We start from the raw sequence: 17,147 nt of genomic DNA on the forward strand, positions 1-17,147 counted from the left end.
TGACCATTTTAAGTCAAATTTGAACTGTCCAAAATAAGATAGATGGCTCAGGAAGACAAGAGGGGTTGGTGTATTCCGGCTGTGTATTTCTGGAGACTCACTTCAAGGAGCCCATCAGCTGTCTCATCAAGATTTCATGACTGCGGCTGTCTGAACATGCCCAGGCTTGCTTTGTTACAGACTCACATACTGTGCTCCCCAAGAGTGTTGCCATTGTACTTGTGACAAAGCCCTAGACACAGGGCAATGGGGCATGTACCTGTTTTGACCGCATCCTAACCACGTTTTATGACCTTGAGCATGTGACTAGCATGTGATGTCACAACACGTGACCCAACACAGTCACATGACTCCCCCGGAAGTGACATCACTGTCAGGGGGGCCCTCAGGGGCCCAGAAGTCCCGGTAACGGAAGTGAACTGTCATTTTTTGCATGAAGGCAGAAGATATCCCTCCCTTCTACTGACATGGACACTTAACAGTTCCACACCAGTTACCTCTCGCTTATTTGTTGATGATAGATACACTATAATTTCCCCTCCCTTCATTGATAACCTAATAGACCTCACATGGTCAGTGATAGCACATTCTCCCCATTTAATTAATCCACGTTTGTCCTGATTTTATTTTTAAGTAGTATTTTCCAAAATGCTAATTATGATTCCTTCTTAAAATAGGTCCTCTTATTGCCGGATCTGTATTTTCATTAAGGTCTAAAGACAAGGACAATCTGAATCTACCGAACAATCAGGATTCTGAAAGACCGCATAGCATTAACCATCAAGCACGTGAGTGAGAATTGAAGACAAAAGCACAGGGTTTTGTTTTTTACCTCTGATTCTCTGATTTATGTTCTTTTTTTCTATACTTCTTTCGTTTTCTTATGTCTCTTGGTCTTTCATTTTCTCTCAATCTCTCTTTCCTTCCCTTTCTGTGTACAAGGAGCGCAACTCCTCTTCCCATCTAGTTTCACTAAAGCAAGTGAGAATTGATAGTTTGAAGTCTTCTGTTACTTTGTTAACTAATTATCCTCAGAATATTATAATGACTGACCACGTTGTTTTAGGTTTTCTGTTTGATGTAATTTATTTTTAACATTTCTATCTGTGTTTAAGCATGCTTATTTTGTGATACGAAGTAGATTTCCACATTTGATGTACAGGTACAATTACATCCACATTCTTTGTCTGTTAGGTTTTATGTGAGAAGTAGCTATTTATTATAAAAGAATACGCTCACCTGAAAGCATAGGCATTGTGGCACTAGCACATCTGCCAAAAATTAAACTTTATTAGGAAATATTACAATTTTTTTTAAAACTCCTAACGGTATCAATGTGCACAAATATTGTTGAGCCTTGAGGCCATGATTGACAGTTTGGAGAGGGATGTAAAAGAAGCACTCATTTATGCATTTATCTGTTTTTAAGAAAAAAGGATTGTTTTCTGTCTCCATTATATGCATACATCTGTCAAAACAGAAACGTTGAATCTAAGTTAAACTGAGAAAAACATAAAGTCACAGATCGTATACATAAACATTCTTATTCCAATCACATGCATTACTAATAATAGTTTTCTATTTTCCTGACCAGTAATTTCCTATTTGTACATCACACTGATGTCTCATACAAGGGTCATACATTTTTTTCTGTAACTGCTTAACAGATGTTAGGTTTTGTGCTAATTTATTTCTCCGAATGAAAGTCATTTAACATTTGACTCATGCTCTAGACTTGTTTTTAGGTAGTCAAAAAATATGTACCTGACCAACAAATGCTCTGAATATTCCACTTCTTTTATTCTTTCTCTACAGCATCTTCTGTTTATGAAACACTTTTAATTCACTTTTCTAAGTAATATGAAATCCATTTGACCTATTTGAAACATGTAAAACATATTTTCTCTAGTAAATGAGGTTCAGTTTTCAAATTAGAGCTCATACTCTTTCTGACATAGACATTTGGGTATGTTATATGCTATGTTATATTGATTTGTATAGCGCACTAATCTACTGGGAGGGAATCCAGGTGCTTGAGCAGATGTGTAAGTGTATGGTCCCTGTAGGGTTATTCAAAGAGCCAGGTCTTCAGTTTCTTTGGGAACTCCAGAAGTAAGGAGGAGACTCTGATATGTTGTTGGAGGTTGTTCCATTTCTGGGTGTGATGTGGGAGAACGAGGGGACCTCCTGCTCTGCTTCTGTGAATGTGGTGGGGGTGTGTGCGAGTGAGAGTGGGTCAGCCTGCCAAAGGTATCTTGCGGTCTGGTGAAAGTGTATGCGGCTCACTGGCATAAAGAAACTTGAAGGGGTCCCCCGACAAGGCACGTGGATGGGCCCCCTTCTGGACTCAATCATAAGCTCTCTGGCCAGAGTCATGTGCTCAGGGGGCCCCTGGAGCTTAGGGGCCACCCCAGACGGCAGGGGCTGTTGGGGCCTGTTTAGGACACTTATGTGGCTGTTCAGTTACATATGCTGAGCCAGTGTTGTGCAAGGTTTTGTTTGTATGTGTGTGAGGAGTTTGAATTGGCTGAGTTTGTGACCTGAGAGCCAGTGGAGCTATTCAAGGTGTGGTGAGATCTGTATGCGGTATGGGAGGTTGAATATGAGTCTTGCTGCAGCGTTCTGGGTGGCCTGAAGGCTGTGTAGAAGCTGCTTTGAGATTCTGGGAGAAGTATGTAGCCATAGTCAAATCTGCTTGTGATGAGTGCTTGTGTGGTGGTGTGTCTGGTGTTCTGTGGCAGCCACTTGAAGAGCTTTCGTTGGATGTGAAAGCAGGCAGCACTCACTGTGTTGACTTGTGTCGTTATGTTGACCTTGTATTCCAGGATGATCCCCAGATTTCTGGCGTGGTTGGTGGGTGTTGGTCCTAGTTCTCTCTGCTATCAGTTGATGTCTCAAGGGGAGGTTGTAAGGTGCTAGTTGATGGCTTTCTATATCACTTTGGCTGGGTTGGGGAGCAGGGAGCTAGAACACAAGTTGGTCAGTTGGCTCTGTCAGCTGCTGGATTCTTAAGGAGGGCGTTGACCGCTGCATACTTCCACTCTTCCAGGAATGTGGCAGATGTGATGGAGATGTTGGTGAAGCCAGTGCTGTTTGATGATGCTCCTAGGTTGTAGGCGTAATGGGGGCATGGGTCTATTGGAGCTCTTGAGTGGATGGTCTGCATGATATTCACTGTATCTTCTCTGGTGAGAGTATTCCATTTCGTCAGATTGTCCTGGTTTGTGATGGGCAGGTTTCTAAGGAAATTGAAGAGGTCTGGTTCGTGTGTTAAGTTGCTGTATATGCTTGCAATTTTGCTGGGAAGATGTTTAATAGGTCGTCAGAGAGTTTTTGGGAGGGGATGATGCTGTTGATGAAGGCCGAAGGTGTGGTAAAGTCCTTGACGATCAAGAATATCTCCTTGCAGTGTTGGAGCTCCCTTCAACACGTTCAGCTAGTACTCTTTTCTTGATGTCTCTCAATTGCTGGTGGTAGTGTCTCAACACCCTCCGCATGATCTACAGATGGATCCCGACAGATACAGGAAAGACAGTCACCCAGGCCCTCGTCAGCAGCAGACTCGACTACGGAAACGCCCTCTACGTGAGAGCCCCTACCAAGATCATCAAACGACTACAGCGCATCCAAAACGCCTTGGCACGACTGATCCTCGACGTACTACGCCGCGGCCACATAACCCCCCACTTGAGAAACCTGCACTGACTCCCCGTCAACAAGAGGATATCCTTCAAGCTCCTCACCCATGCGCACAAGGCACTCCACAAGACCGGCCCAGCCTTCCTCAACAGACTGCTCTTCTTCTACATTCCCAACCGCCAGCTATGCTCTGCCGACCTCTCACTTGCCACCGTCCCGCGCATCCGAAGAACAACCACCGGTGGTAGATCCTTCTCCCACCTCGCCGCCAAGACATGGAACACCCTCCTACTGAGCCTATGACAGACCCAAGACCTGCTGACCTTCAGGAGGATAGTCAAGACCTGACTGTTCGATCAGTAGCGCCCTCCAGCACCTTGAGACCCTCGTGGGTATGTAGTGCGCTTTACAAATGATTGATTGATTGATTGATTGAGTGCAGTCTTGTAAGTGGTTCTGTCAGTGGTTTAGTGGATGTCTCTCGATTTTCTTTCTTGCTGTTTGCAGTGTTATTTGGAGTCTCCCAAGGTCCTCTGAATACCTGCTGGCCTGCTTGTTGATTCTTCTTTGCTTGTTGGATTTGATGGGTGTGAGGGTGTTCTTGATCCAGTTGTTGACGTTTGTGATATCCTCGTTGAGTTTTCTGTGGGGTTATGCTGATTCCTCATTTCCTTTGAAGCACAGAAAGAAACTGGGATTTAAAACCCACATGGGGGAAGGTTTAAGTACCTTTTGAATTCAGGCAGCCCCCATTCTCCAATCATGTTGATTCATTAGGACCAATTCACAGCAAAAACTCAGGCACGCACTTTGTGTATCCATGAACATACTGTGCAGCAGTTCCTCTGCTAACTCACCGACTTCTTGCAGGCAGTACTTGTCTATGAATTTGGGGTCTGTGGGTTCTATGATAGGACCTTACAGGACCTAGCCCTTATTTGAATTTTATTTCTATCATTACATTTACACTTGTTGAGATACTCAGAGAATCTTTGGGTTCTAAGAGTACATCTACTCAGGCTGGGACTGGGCCAATCTGCCACCAGGCATTTGCAGTGGATGTTGTAAGGGTTTGCGACTGGTTTAGTGCTGGTGGCAGGGGCAGCCGATGTGGGCCCTTAAGCAAAATAAGGCATCCACTCTCACCATATTTCAGGGCTTCAGTTCCTGCTTGATCAGCTTAAAAAACACTTGTAAAACAAAGAGGTATAAAGTGCATGTGGGCAGTAAGTGATCAGTAAATGTCCGAAAGCACAGTAAAACCCTTTGTTTTTGCACTTACTTTTATAGACCAACAGAAAGAGTGATAATTATCATACAATGCTGCCCTGGTGGTGTGGCCCAGCTGCTGGTGTGTGTACTCCTTCCTGATGGTGCAGCACACATACACCACTGTCAGGATGGCAATAACATACAAAATATTTCATTCACCCAGACCAGTGTTAATGCGGCCAGTGTAGGCCTCTTAACTCAGATGTTCTTAGTTCCTTCTAATTTGAGCATTGTCCACAAATAAGCATGTCTTCGAAAAGATGTGATTAGGGCTTAATTTGAGCTGCTGTTTGCTGGTGCTGGCATTCAATTTTCAATATCCGCACTTATGTGAGCTAACTACTTGGTGACACTGTTGGATTTTTAGGTGATCACAGCACCCAACAACGGAGTGTTTAATAATCGAATATACATTAGTAAAATTAATAATACCTGATCACTTTTATAGCTTTGAGTGTTCTGGAATAGTCTGAATTGTCACAATTGTAGGAGTGGGATGTTAGTAGTTGTGCTGGTACTGGCATTGGCAGTGCAGGCAAGGTCAATGGGTGGTGCAAGCTGCAGTTGCATCCTAAAAAGTTAATGCCATCCAAATTTAGCTCTCAACAGCCCCTGTCACTGTCTTGCTGGTTAGCTAGTCTTACTACTGAAATTCTAGATAAATACACCCTCTCTGTGCTGGGCCGCAGTTTACCAACTCTCAATCAGTAATACTCAACTATACTGCAATTCCTGATATTGCTGTCCATAGTGTTGGTTGTTCATTTCCATTCCAATTGGTTATAACTAATAGATAATTTTTATGCAGGTTTTTTTTAATCTTATTGACTTCTATACTTCATTTTGAAATGTTGGCTGCAGACTGTTATTTATCCATATTCCTGAGGATTGTATGTTGTTATCATGTATTTCTTTTAACATTTATATTTATACATTGTATTGTTTTTTTTTTTACTTCCTATGCTATTGTGTACTTTCATGGTTCGTTGTGTCGAAATAAAGTTGTTGATGATGATGGTGATGGTGATGGTGATGTTCTAAATCCTTTTTTAGAATTGTTGTTAATGATTGATCTTTGTCCCGCTGATATATGCATGGACTACTATATATAGACTTAAGATTCATGTAAAAAAGATTAACATAGGAGAGGGGAATATTAGGATATGTTGAGGATAGTGTGTTAGCCCACTGGTCCAGGGACATAGACATTGTCACAACAGTCCCTGGTGATGTATGTGCGAAAATCTTGATATCATCACAAGTTTTATGGCAAACTCATTGAAAATATTAAAATCCCAACTGCCATTAGTATTAGTAATAGGCTGGATTTCAACAGTTCAGACTGCAGTAGCTAAGAATCTGTTACTAACAGTAACAGCAGCACATGCTTAGTAACTTTATCACAATTGATGCCCCAGTATTGTAAACCAACTTGCACCACAGCATGGACTGAGAGCAGCACTGGGCAAACCAGAGGCATCCAACACAGTTAGGACAACGTGGACCTTCATACCCCTAGAAAAGGACACCCCAGGGTAGACCTATTCCACCAGAGCAGGCACTGGTCAGGGCCATCTCCCCAATATCAGGCAAAGTTCAGCACCGCTGGAAGGGCACAAGATGTCAGTCCCTTTATTGGCTGGGTGCTGATTTCAGTCCTTCAGTCGTCAGTAGAGAGGTTCATATAAAATGGTGTATTGGGGCGCTCTTTCACATAATCTTACAAGTGATACTGAGTGTTTTTTTTATTTACATAGCAGTGGGGGCGTGCAAGACCAGAGATGAGGTTAACAAGTGGCAGGGGTTCAAATAGAAACAGACTTGAGTAGGGGGGCGGGGGGGTGCTAGCATGTCAACCAAACAAATGAAGCGGGACAAACACTTCAAATAATGGGGCAGAGTTATCCTTAGAGTCAATACAAGAACATAGAGTAACAAATTGTTCCTTTTCAATGTATTGGTCAAACCCAGTAGGATTACAGCAAACATGTTAGTGGAACTGACAACGTTTATAAAAAAAAAGGGAATGAGTGATTTGATAACTCAAAAGCTGCTTCTTCTGATTTACTTAAAAAGCACTTCAAATCCAGTTTTCAAAAAATTGGTTCAAGATGATGGCCTTTTTTAACATTCTCCAGTAATATCTTTCTATGAAATGACAATGAGCTCATTAAATATTTGTAATTCCATTTTCAGAAAGACACTAATGCTTGACTGATCCCCAAAGGGTTTAAGGCCACACATACTTACTTGTCTCAGAATATTAAACTTACTAATTTCAGTGCATGTGACTGGCAAGTCTCAAGTTTGACTAGTAATATACCTTCCACTCCACCTGAGATTGAATAAGTGAGTGCCACTAGTTGGCTATATGACTGCCTTTTAATTACTGTGACAGGAATCTGTGCTATTCTAAATCAAAATAGAATAGCTGTTGGTGCCCCACATTGGACAGTTCTCATATGAGATGACAGAGCCACGCACATGCAGGAAGTCACCAGGTCTAAAGGACTGGTAAATGGTGGTTGCCTTGACCGACGGAGGGTGCGTGGCCCAGAGGGTCAAGATGGTGAATGTCTCTCCGTGAGCTTCTGGCTCCCCAGATTAAACATCCACTAAAATTCTGTTGCTGGAAAGAAGCTGCAGCCCCGGGGGTGTGCCACACTACAGAATTATCCAGGGTTTCATGTTAGGGGCCAGCCCGAAGCAAAGGTAAAGATGCCGCTGTTGAAGTGCGGTGAAGGGGAAAGAGCAGCCAGCTGCTTAATGGCGGCCAAGTAGTCATCGGCTGAAGCTGCAGCCCACAAAGTGGCAGACATTGTCAGTGGGAGCAGTGTACACTGTCTGCTGTCCCAAACCTACCTGCGGCCTCAGGAAACTAGGCCTGCCGCCCCATGGGAGGGAGGTGAATGGTTGCTTTCAGCAGTTCCAGCAATGCAATCTGTGAGTCAACCACAGCCACAAAGAACTTGGTGGGGTGGTGTTTAGGCTCCAACGTATGGAAGGGAGGCGTGGGCAGAGGACTGATGTCCTGGCAGCCCAAGACGGCTGGCGGCAAGATCCCTGAAGTACTGCCCTAAAGGTAGGCGGTGGTGAGCCCGAGGAGGAGGCACACAGGAGCGCTTTGGGGCCTGGGGGAACTCTGGCCACTGAAGGACATTGAGGAGCACAACAAGCAACAGTATTTGTGCTGGGTCTGCCCAGTTACTGGGAACCACAAGGAAAGCCCAGTGGAGGAACACGCAGGGAACACACAAGAATGGCAGTGCTTCGAGCCTGACTGCTCATACAGCCTCCTTGCTTGTGGATCAGAGACACACATCACAACACTAGTGGATTGCTGAAGGAGCACAGTTGAACTATGGCCGCGAAAAAAAAACAGCATCTCATGAGATCTAGAGGACTGTTGCTGAGCCTGTGAGGGGAGAGCCCCGCTCCATGGATTTTCAGGAGGGAGAAGCACAATCTTTGGCACAGTCAGCCTTTGGCCTCTGTGGGGAACTGCCCCAGTGGTATCTGCCACAGACCATATGAATCGGGCATGGGGACGCCCTTGTTCATGAGGATCAGTACCAGATAAATTATCGCCTGGGGACCTTTTGAACATTGCAAGGGGGCATTCAACAGGGGGTCTACTTGGAGGTGCCCCAGGACAAAGATGCAAGCCTGCGCGTGACCAAGAGGACTTGGATAAAGATACCCCATCATGGGCTGGGGCACTGCACCAGGAACAGACAAACTTGGTAAATTCAAAGCCCTGCAAACCTCCAACAGGTAAATATGTTGGAGAGGAAGAAGCAGCCATGCGGCACACAGCATCCTGGATGCTGCTAAGATCCTTTGACCCATATAAACCTTGCACAATGCCAAAATCAGAGAAGTGGAGATTGATGTGGCACTCCTGTGGCAAAAGTTGCAGAACAATGTAGATGGAGTATCAAAACAACTCCACCCTGGAAGACTCTGTCACAACGCTGAAGGCGTAGAGGGTGCCTCACCTGCAACGTTTCTGGAGAACAATATTTTAACGTGGGCCTTGAAAGAGAAGCTTTCTGCCTGTATTGTTACTGAGCAAGCCCACTATTCCGTGGCAGAGAAACTTCCACTGTGCTCGCCCCCTTGCCCCATTAAAGTAAAGGAGATAAAATAATTATTTAAAAAGCACAGCTACTGCCCGACGGCATCTAGGTGGTCCCTGCTGTAGAGGAGACCGCAGTAAGCGCAAGATTGTCCTTGGACTGCCTAAATGACAGGGTCTAGAGTCCTTAAGCAATAAGAGACCCAGCTGATGGGCACCAGATACCCATTCCTGGCCAGATACAGTTATGGCAGGGTGTTTAATGCGGCCTGTGCTAGGTATTCTCGTGGGGTGGCCATCCAACTACATAGGCAGGTGCTCATGGTGGTGTCCCAAACTGATTCCGATCTGCAGGGTATATATGTGACAGTGGAGGGGGCAATTGCCGAACCACTTGCAACTAGATGAGTATATACATTTTCCCGCAGTTAATGAGGGAGACACTGGACACATTCAAGGCCATACTGATAAGAATTCCACACAACATACAATAATGGGAGGGCATCTTCAATATGGTAATGGCCCACCAAAGAGAACTCCTCGAGGGGTCTGCGAACTTCTCGGGGGACAGAGTAATGGCTAAAGACTCGGGCATCGGGTCTGGGTCTTCATACACTTGGCGAACCTGGCACCCACGGGAGACTGAATACATACACACCTCTGCTGCCCATAGATCTCCTTTTGGTACCAACCACAGACCTGCTACTCATAGCAAGATCTTATATACTACCCAGGGAAATTTCAGACCACCCGCCTGTGGTGGTACATATGGGGGAACCCAACTCTGGGCACCTGCCTGTTTGGCGGCATGGTGCTTGGCACCTCATGAAGAAGAAGAGGGTCCACCGTCTGTCATGTGAGTTAAATACCTTCTTAGAACTGAACAGTGGTCCGTAGAGTCCCAGGGCACCTTGGGGGAGGCTGGTGAGGATTAGATGTAGGGTGCATCAAGATCACATATCAGGACAAATGACATGCAACCATGCAGCAGATAACAGACCTGGAAACATGCATTGTCCACTTGAAGCAGATGGGCAATAGGGATGAAATGAAGGGTCGCCAACAACAGAGCGTCTTCTTGACATCTCTGCCTCAAGGAGACGTGCCAATGCTGAATCACCACATAGGGTTGGATAGATAAACAGAGAGACAGCAAACCTGTTTAGTGGTTGGCCACACTCAGTGCAGTAGCGAGAATGCTCCAAAGTGTGAATGACGAAGGGTCGATGAGGTCCAGGAGGTTGCAATTGTCTTGAAGAATACTACAGGCCCCTATATGCGTAACATGAGCGTCTTAAAGGGAGTCCTTGACTCCACTAATTGCCGAAATGCTGGCCCTATTAATGGTAAACGGGGGAAGAGTATTGATCAGCCGTTCACTGTGGAGGAGCTAGTTACCACACTCTTGTATAAGCAAGACTCTGGGACCCAGTGGGTTTCCTATTGAGTACTAACAGAGATTTGAAAAATCCCTTCTGCCACTTTTACTGGCCATGTACAACAAGGCCATGGCTACCTTCCCGAAGGCCTGCACCTAGCAACCACAGTAATGCTTCATAAAGAGATGAGAAAACCAGACAAATGTGCTTCATATCAACCAATCTCACTCAGTAATAGTGCACTCAAAATGTACGCTGAAATGCTGGTTAAAAGGCTAGTCCTGGTTATCCCCACTCTGGTGCATACCCATCAGTTTCGCTTTATGAGCCAATGGAGCACCGGTCACTGCATCCGTAGGGTGAAAATGGTGGTTGCCTACAGAGAACACCTTGTGGGAGAGAACGCATTTCGACTTTAAGATTTTGAAAAGGAATTAAAAATAATGGATTCGAATTTTTTGGGGGACGTGCTGGACTACACGGACTTTGAGTCTAAATTCATATGCTTTGCGAATATCTTATATACAGACCCCAGGGCACAAGTGCAGGCTGATGGTGCACTATTGTACACCTTCCCTATAGGAAGGGGTACTAGGAAGGGATGCCCCCTGTCTCACATGTTATTTGCCCTGTTAATGGAGCCTTTGGCGACGTGGGTCAGGTGCAGTGCTCAAGTGAAGTGGTTTCTACCAAGTAGAGGGGAGTGGGGGATTGTATAGCCATCTACGCAGATGATTTATTGCTGTTCATATTCAGTCCGTAGTCCATAGGCCTGTGTATGTACCAAATGCTTTCCCTCTAGGAGCAGGCCTAGGGCCAGCGAGTGAACTTGTCCAGACCCCTCCTGGTGCCCCAAACTGGCTGGCCCAGATTCTCATTCTCAGACTGAGTGTTACACATTTTGCTGCTACCAGACTTCGCATGGTCCCTAAACCTCACCCAAGTGATTGCCAAAATACAGACAGACCTTGGGCAATGGGCGCATGTTAGTACTGTCATGCTTCGGGTGGTCTTCCCCCAAATGTTTTGACTCCTTACCTCCTCTTTTTGCTGATTATTTTTGTTGGCCTTAAGATTCTGAGAAATTAACCACTGCTTACCACAGCTAAAGTGCACGTGCTTCTCCTCTAAACATGGTAAGACTGGTGTATACCAAATTGCCATATTTAGTTTACTTGTGAGTCCTTTGTAAAGTAGTATACCATATACCAAGGGACTGTAAATTAAATGCTACGGGTGAGCCTGCAGCACTGATTGTACCACCTACTCAAATAGTCTTTCAAACCTCTCTCAGGACAGGCATAGCAGTGTTTGAGTGTTTAGTTTACTGCCACTTGAACTTGTCCTTTAAAATCATTTGCCAAGCCTTAAACTCTGATTGTATTGCACATATGTTACTCATAAGGTAGGCTCTAGATAGCCCATAAGGCGGGTGCTATGTAAATAAAAGGTAGGTCATTTTATGGTTTGCTTTTTCTGGTAGTGACAAAACCCCTAAATTCATTTTTCACTACTGTGAGGCCTACTCCTCTCATAGATTAACATTGGTAATTCCTTAATAATCTTTTAGGCTGAAATTTCTGATTAGAAGGAAATGGCTGTATCATTTTTTTAGGTCTCGCCTGTCGATGCGCATGCGCATCGAGCAAGGCGAGAGTATTGCGAGTTATCCACTCTTTATCCACACTGCAAGGAATCGTGGCGATTCCTTGCAGTGCCCGTGACTTTTAAGGTCAATGCGCATGCGCATTAAGCTTATGCGCATGCGCATTGACCTTAAAAGTCACGGGCGCGTGCACGTCCGTCTTTGTTTACCCGCTCCGCCCCCTCCCCTTCCCGCCGTCTCGCATTTCTCCTCCCCCCTCCCCTCTCTTCCCTCCGGCTTGTTTGTTTATTTGACCCGCTCCGCCCCCTCCCCTTCCCGCCGTGTCGCATTTCTCCTCCCCCCTCCCCTCTCTTCCCTCCGTCTTTCTCTTCTCACTCATTCCTTTTTCCAATCCCACCCTCTCTCTGTTTAGTTTGCTCTCCCTTGTATACTTTTACTCTCTGTCATTTTTTCTCTATTTCTCCCTCTCCCTTTTTGCCCCTTCCTGTAATTTCTTTCCGTCCCCCTCCCGCCGCCCGCCCATGTGCCTCTGCCTCCTACAACCCATCCCTCGCTTAACAATCTCAAACGCTCCGTCCTCGGCTGCCATCTCGCAGTTTGCTATTAATTCGCCCCTCTCAATCTGGAAGACCAGCTCAGCCGGGGAATTATTATAATATGCATGAAATTAAAAATGATAAAAGAGCCGTCATTAACTCCCAATTCACCCCAGAGAGTGAGATATGGACAAAGCCGGAGATACGACACCGAATCTCTCTTCATCCTTTGCAGGCGCGAACAAGCCTATCACAGCGGCTGATAATGCATTCACCACGTAACAGTCACGGTTTAGTGGCTTACAAAAAGCTTCAATGGGATGTGCGTCTTCGCTTTCATTTACTAGCGCGCCCGGCTCCGGCCGCCATTCCGCACGTATCGATATCAGCTGCGATAATCACACGGCTCCTTTACACTGCGGTGCTAATCACGGGGTGACGAAGGGAGGGGGTGCAGCGCATCCCCCCACACCCGCAGCTCCCCCGCTTCTTGCAACTGGTCTTTCCCATGTAAGGAGTTCGTCTGGTCCTGCCAGCATGTATATATCAGGTAAGTGGCAACTGTGTGACAGTGAGAGTGTGTCGGCTGTGTGTCAGATAGGTGAGGGGCGGCCGGGCAGTGCTCACCTGTGTATTGAGCTCCGCATCTGCTTCGCTGGGGCTTCTGGGCCTTGGCATTCCGCATCCAGGGATAATACTATAAAGTTATCTGCTGTTGGCGTCTGCTGTCTGGATGTGCAGGACCTCCATCATGAAGGACTTCCAGTTTTACCTTTCTCAATCCACTACTACATACACTAAATTATTGCAGGAACTTTGCACAAGCATCTTCACAAGATTGAGTTCAAAGCGTGAAGATGTCTATAGGCCACGCACTTAAAATCCATTTAAAAAAGATTGTTTATCTAGGGAGCTGCTCATCATTATTCACACCATTCACTCTGACAAGCCCTTAAGAAGGCCAAACACACCCCTTACAGTTTAAAGTCTCGAGGCGACATAGCCTTCTCATGTACTTTCAGGAACACCAAAAGATTTTACTCAGGATATTAGCAGGAGTGTCTCCTGCCTTAGATGCCAACATAGAACAGTGGGGTGTGATACCTGGCGGAGGTAGGGTTACTGAAACCAGTCTGTGACGGGGAATGGACATATCAATTGGTTAACCTCACTAATGCATGCCCAGCATGCATGCAAGTGGTGAACGTTTGCGCCTGTGCCAAGGACAGCACATTGCTTGTTTTAAACCACAAGCCTTTCGGTTACGCCATGTATGTTCTTGTTATTTGTTAAGGAGACAAATATAAACCACCACTGAACTAAAGCACTCAAATCACGGCAGCTGTAATGTTACTATGCCACTTAAATACTTTATAACAAACTTCAAGGAGTGCAACCAAAATACGCAACCGGCATTGTAAGTTAATATACAAAATAAAAACAATTGGAAAAACACCCTCAACCCCTCACCCTCACTCACTCACCCTCAACCCCTCACTCACCCTCACTCAACCACCCTCAACCTCCCTCACCCTCACTCACCCTCACTCACCCTCACCCACCCTCACCCTCACTCACCCTCACTCACCCTCACTCACCCTCACCCTCACTCACCCTCACTCACCCTCAACCCCTCACCCTCAACCCCTCACCCTCAACCCCTCACCCTCAACCTCAACCCCTCACCCTCAACCCCTCACTCACTCACCCTCACTCACTCACCCTCAACCCCTCACCCTCACTCACCCTCACTCACTCACCCTCAACACCTCACCCTCACTCACCCTCACTCACCCTCAACCCCTCACCCTCACTCACCCTCAACCCCTCACCCTCACTCACCCTCAATCCCTCACCCTCACTCACCCTCAATCCCTCACCCTCACTCACCCTCAACCCCTCACCCACCCTCAATCCCTCACCCTCAACCCCTCACCCTCACTCACCCTCACCCACCCTCACCCTCACTCACCCTCACCCACCCTCACTCACCCTCAACCCCTCACCCTCACTCACCCTCACTCTCACTCACCCTCACTCACCCTCAACCCCTCACTCTCACTCACCCTCAACCCCTCACCCTCACTCACCCTCAACCCCTCACCCTCACTCACCCTCAACACCTCACCCTCACTCACCCTCAACCCCTCACCCTCAACCCCTCACCCTCACTCACCCTCAACCCCTCACTCACCCTCACCCACCCTCACCCTCACTCACCCTCACTCACCCTCAACCCCTCACCCTCACACAGTGCAATAGGTCTCGGAGCATTTGAGTTAGAGCTTTTAGAAATGTTTATGGCTTTTTTTTAATTCTTTAGCATTGGCTACAGGAAACAAAAATGCTAAAGATTTACAAAAAAACCCATAAACAATTCTAAAAGCACTAACTCTAATGCTGCGAGACCTATTGCATTTCCAATGCTTGTATATAATTGGAATGGTAATAGTACATCCTACTTACTAGTAAAGTTGGATTTAGCATTGCTATTTTGTAAATACCACTTTTAAAAATTGGGCATTTCTCTACTCTTACTGCTCTGTGTGCCAGCAGCCTGTTTCCAAAGCACTTCTGGGGTGGGTGACAGCTCCCTTTTGGCACTCCACAACACTTGACCAGCGTACCTCAATGAACGACTCACCTTCTACACCCCGAACCGACAGCTCCGCTCTGCCGACCTCGCCCTCGTCACCTCCCCCCGCATCCGACGAACGACCGCCGGCAGCAGATCATTCTCTCACCTCACCGCTAAGACTTAGAACATCCTCCCCATCTGCTTACGACAGACCCAGGACCTGTTGACCTTCAGGAAACTCCTCAAGCCCTGGCTGTTCGAGCAGTAGCAGCACCCCCGCACCCCCCAGCGCCTTGAGACCCTCAAGGGTGAGTTGTGCACTCTGCAAATCTACAAATGTTTTGATTGATTGATTGATTCCCTCCAAATAGCTACAAGCACGGGATGGTTAGGTGTGTCTACATACTAATCTGCATTCTGATTGCGCTTCCTGAGCAGGAAGGAAGGGGGAGCTGACACTTACACCTGAATAGGCAGTGCCCTGTTCCCACACAAAGGGCTAATTACTTCTTATTGGTAGTCTGGAGACAGGGCAGGGAATAAAGGACCATGTGCACTTCAAAGACCATTCTTTGAAGCCACCCCACTTTAAAGGCACAACTGGGTATAAGTACTGGGTCTCTGACCCTACCAACACGGTACACTACTGGACCTGTAAAGAATTCTACCAGGAAGAAGGACTGCTGTACTGTTACAAGGACTGCCACTCTGCTGGACTGCTGCTCTGGAAGAACTATTTTTCTGCTCTGATTTGCTGCTTCCTGCCTAGTACTTGCTACCATCTGCCCTGCTGATGAAAATGACTGGACTCATCTAACTTTAACCCAGAGCTACTCCAAGGGCTTGCTTGCTTTCCCCCTGTTCTGAGCTCTCAGGGCCATCAAAGACTTCATCTAACCCGGAAATAGCACCTGGACTCTGCCATCTGTGAGTCTTGCCTTGCAAAGTGATGCCAATCCAGTCCTGTGCCCTTGGAAGTGCATTTTCTGTGCTGGTCCAGCAGAATCCATGCATCGCTGGCTTTGCGCCAATTGGAACTGACACATCTCCGTTGAATGCCAATACTGCATCTGCCCGTCAACACTGCTTCAATAGACTGTGTGGCTCAACAAAGACGGGCTGTGCGGCTTGATGGTGTAGCATTGCATGCATTGTAAAGGAGTTTATCGATGAAACCTTTATCAAATGCACGGATTGCAACCGACACATTGCTTCCATCCACGGGATCGACAACAACACATCTCCTCTGCTCCTTGCATTGAGTTTTTAATGTCGACGCTTCCACCATCCAAGAAACTTACATTTTTTAGCGGGACCTGTGTGAGTCCTCCAGCTGGCCTGCCCTCTATCGTGGTCGACCTGAACTTTGGATTTACCCCTGTCTAGCACAACCAGATGTACCTGGTTGGCGCTTTATGACTCTGTTCTATATTTTGATTTAAACTTTAATAATTAATAACTTCACTTCTATTTATTGGATTTTTGTTGTGTTCTTTTGTATTCATAGCAGTATAATCTATTTTAATCTCCCTGTGTGGAGTATTTTTGTGGTGTTTTCATTGGGTTACTGCGCGTGTGTGTGTTGTACAAATACGTTACACATTGTGTCTTTTGATAAGCCTGACTGCTCCTTGCCATGCTACCATAGAATGAGCACAGGGTATCCTTTAGTGTGTATCTAGCTTACCCTGAGTAGAGTGGTGGTCCTTATTTGAACAGGGTTCCTACCTCTGCCAACTAAAGACCCTATTTCTAACTCCGCTGCTTCCCCTTCGCCTTGGCAGAGAGGGGCCTTTTAAGATGTTGGTTATGCCGTCCCTTTATTACGTCCTTCAAAACTTTCCCTCTGTGCTAGTTCACTGAGGACCAAGCCAAAATACGATCCTACTTCTGGGCTGCACTGGTCCAACACATCGCGTTCAGGAAATGCACCCAATCTACTTTTTACGCTGGTATGATGGCTGTGGATATACAGCTATATTACTGGGCCTCACAGGTCGTCATGCTAAATGACTGACTCCATGGAGGGTGGGCAAACCCAGGTTTTCAGACAGAGGTA

At 46.3% G+C, this 17,147-nt stretch overlaps 1 protein-coding gene across 2 annotated transcripts in view; it reads left to right on the top strand.

Annotated features, from left to right (window-relative positions):
- LOC147676775 (zinc finger protein 777-like) overlaps window positions 1–17,147 on the top strand; it is a 623,696-nt gene that overhangs the window by 227,781 nt on the left and 378,768 nt on the right. For both annotated transcript variants that reach the window (XM_086945208.1, XM_086945209.1), the window contains exon 3: window positions 678–788. In XM_086945208.1, coding sequence (XP_086801334.1) covers window positions 678–788 — 111 coding nt within the window. The remainder of the gene's footprint in view (window positions 1–677; window positions 789–17,147) is intronic.

This window comes from Lissotriton vulgaris, chromosome 12 (assembly GCF_964263255.1).
Source record: "Lissotriton vulgaris chromosome 12, aLisVul1.2, whole genome shotgun sequence".
In the NCBI taxonomy this organism is placed as follows: Eukaryota; Metazoa; Chordata; class Amphibia; order Caudata; family Salamandridae; genus Lissotriton; species Lissotriton vulgaris.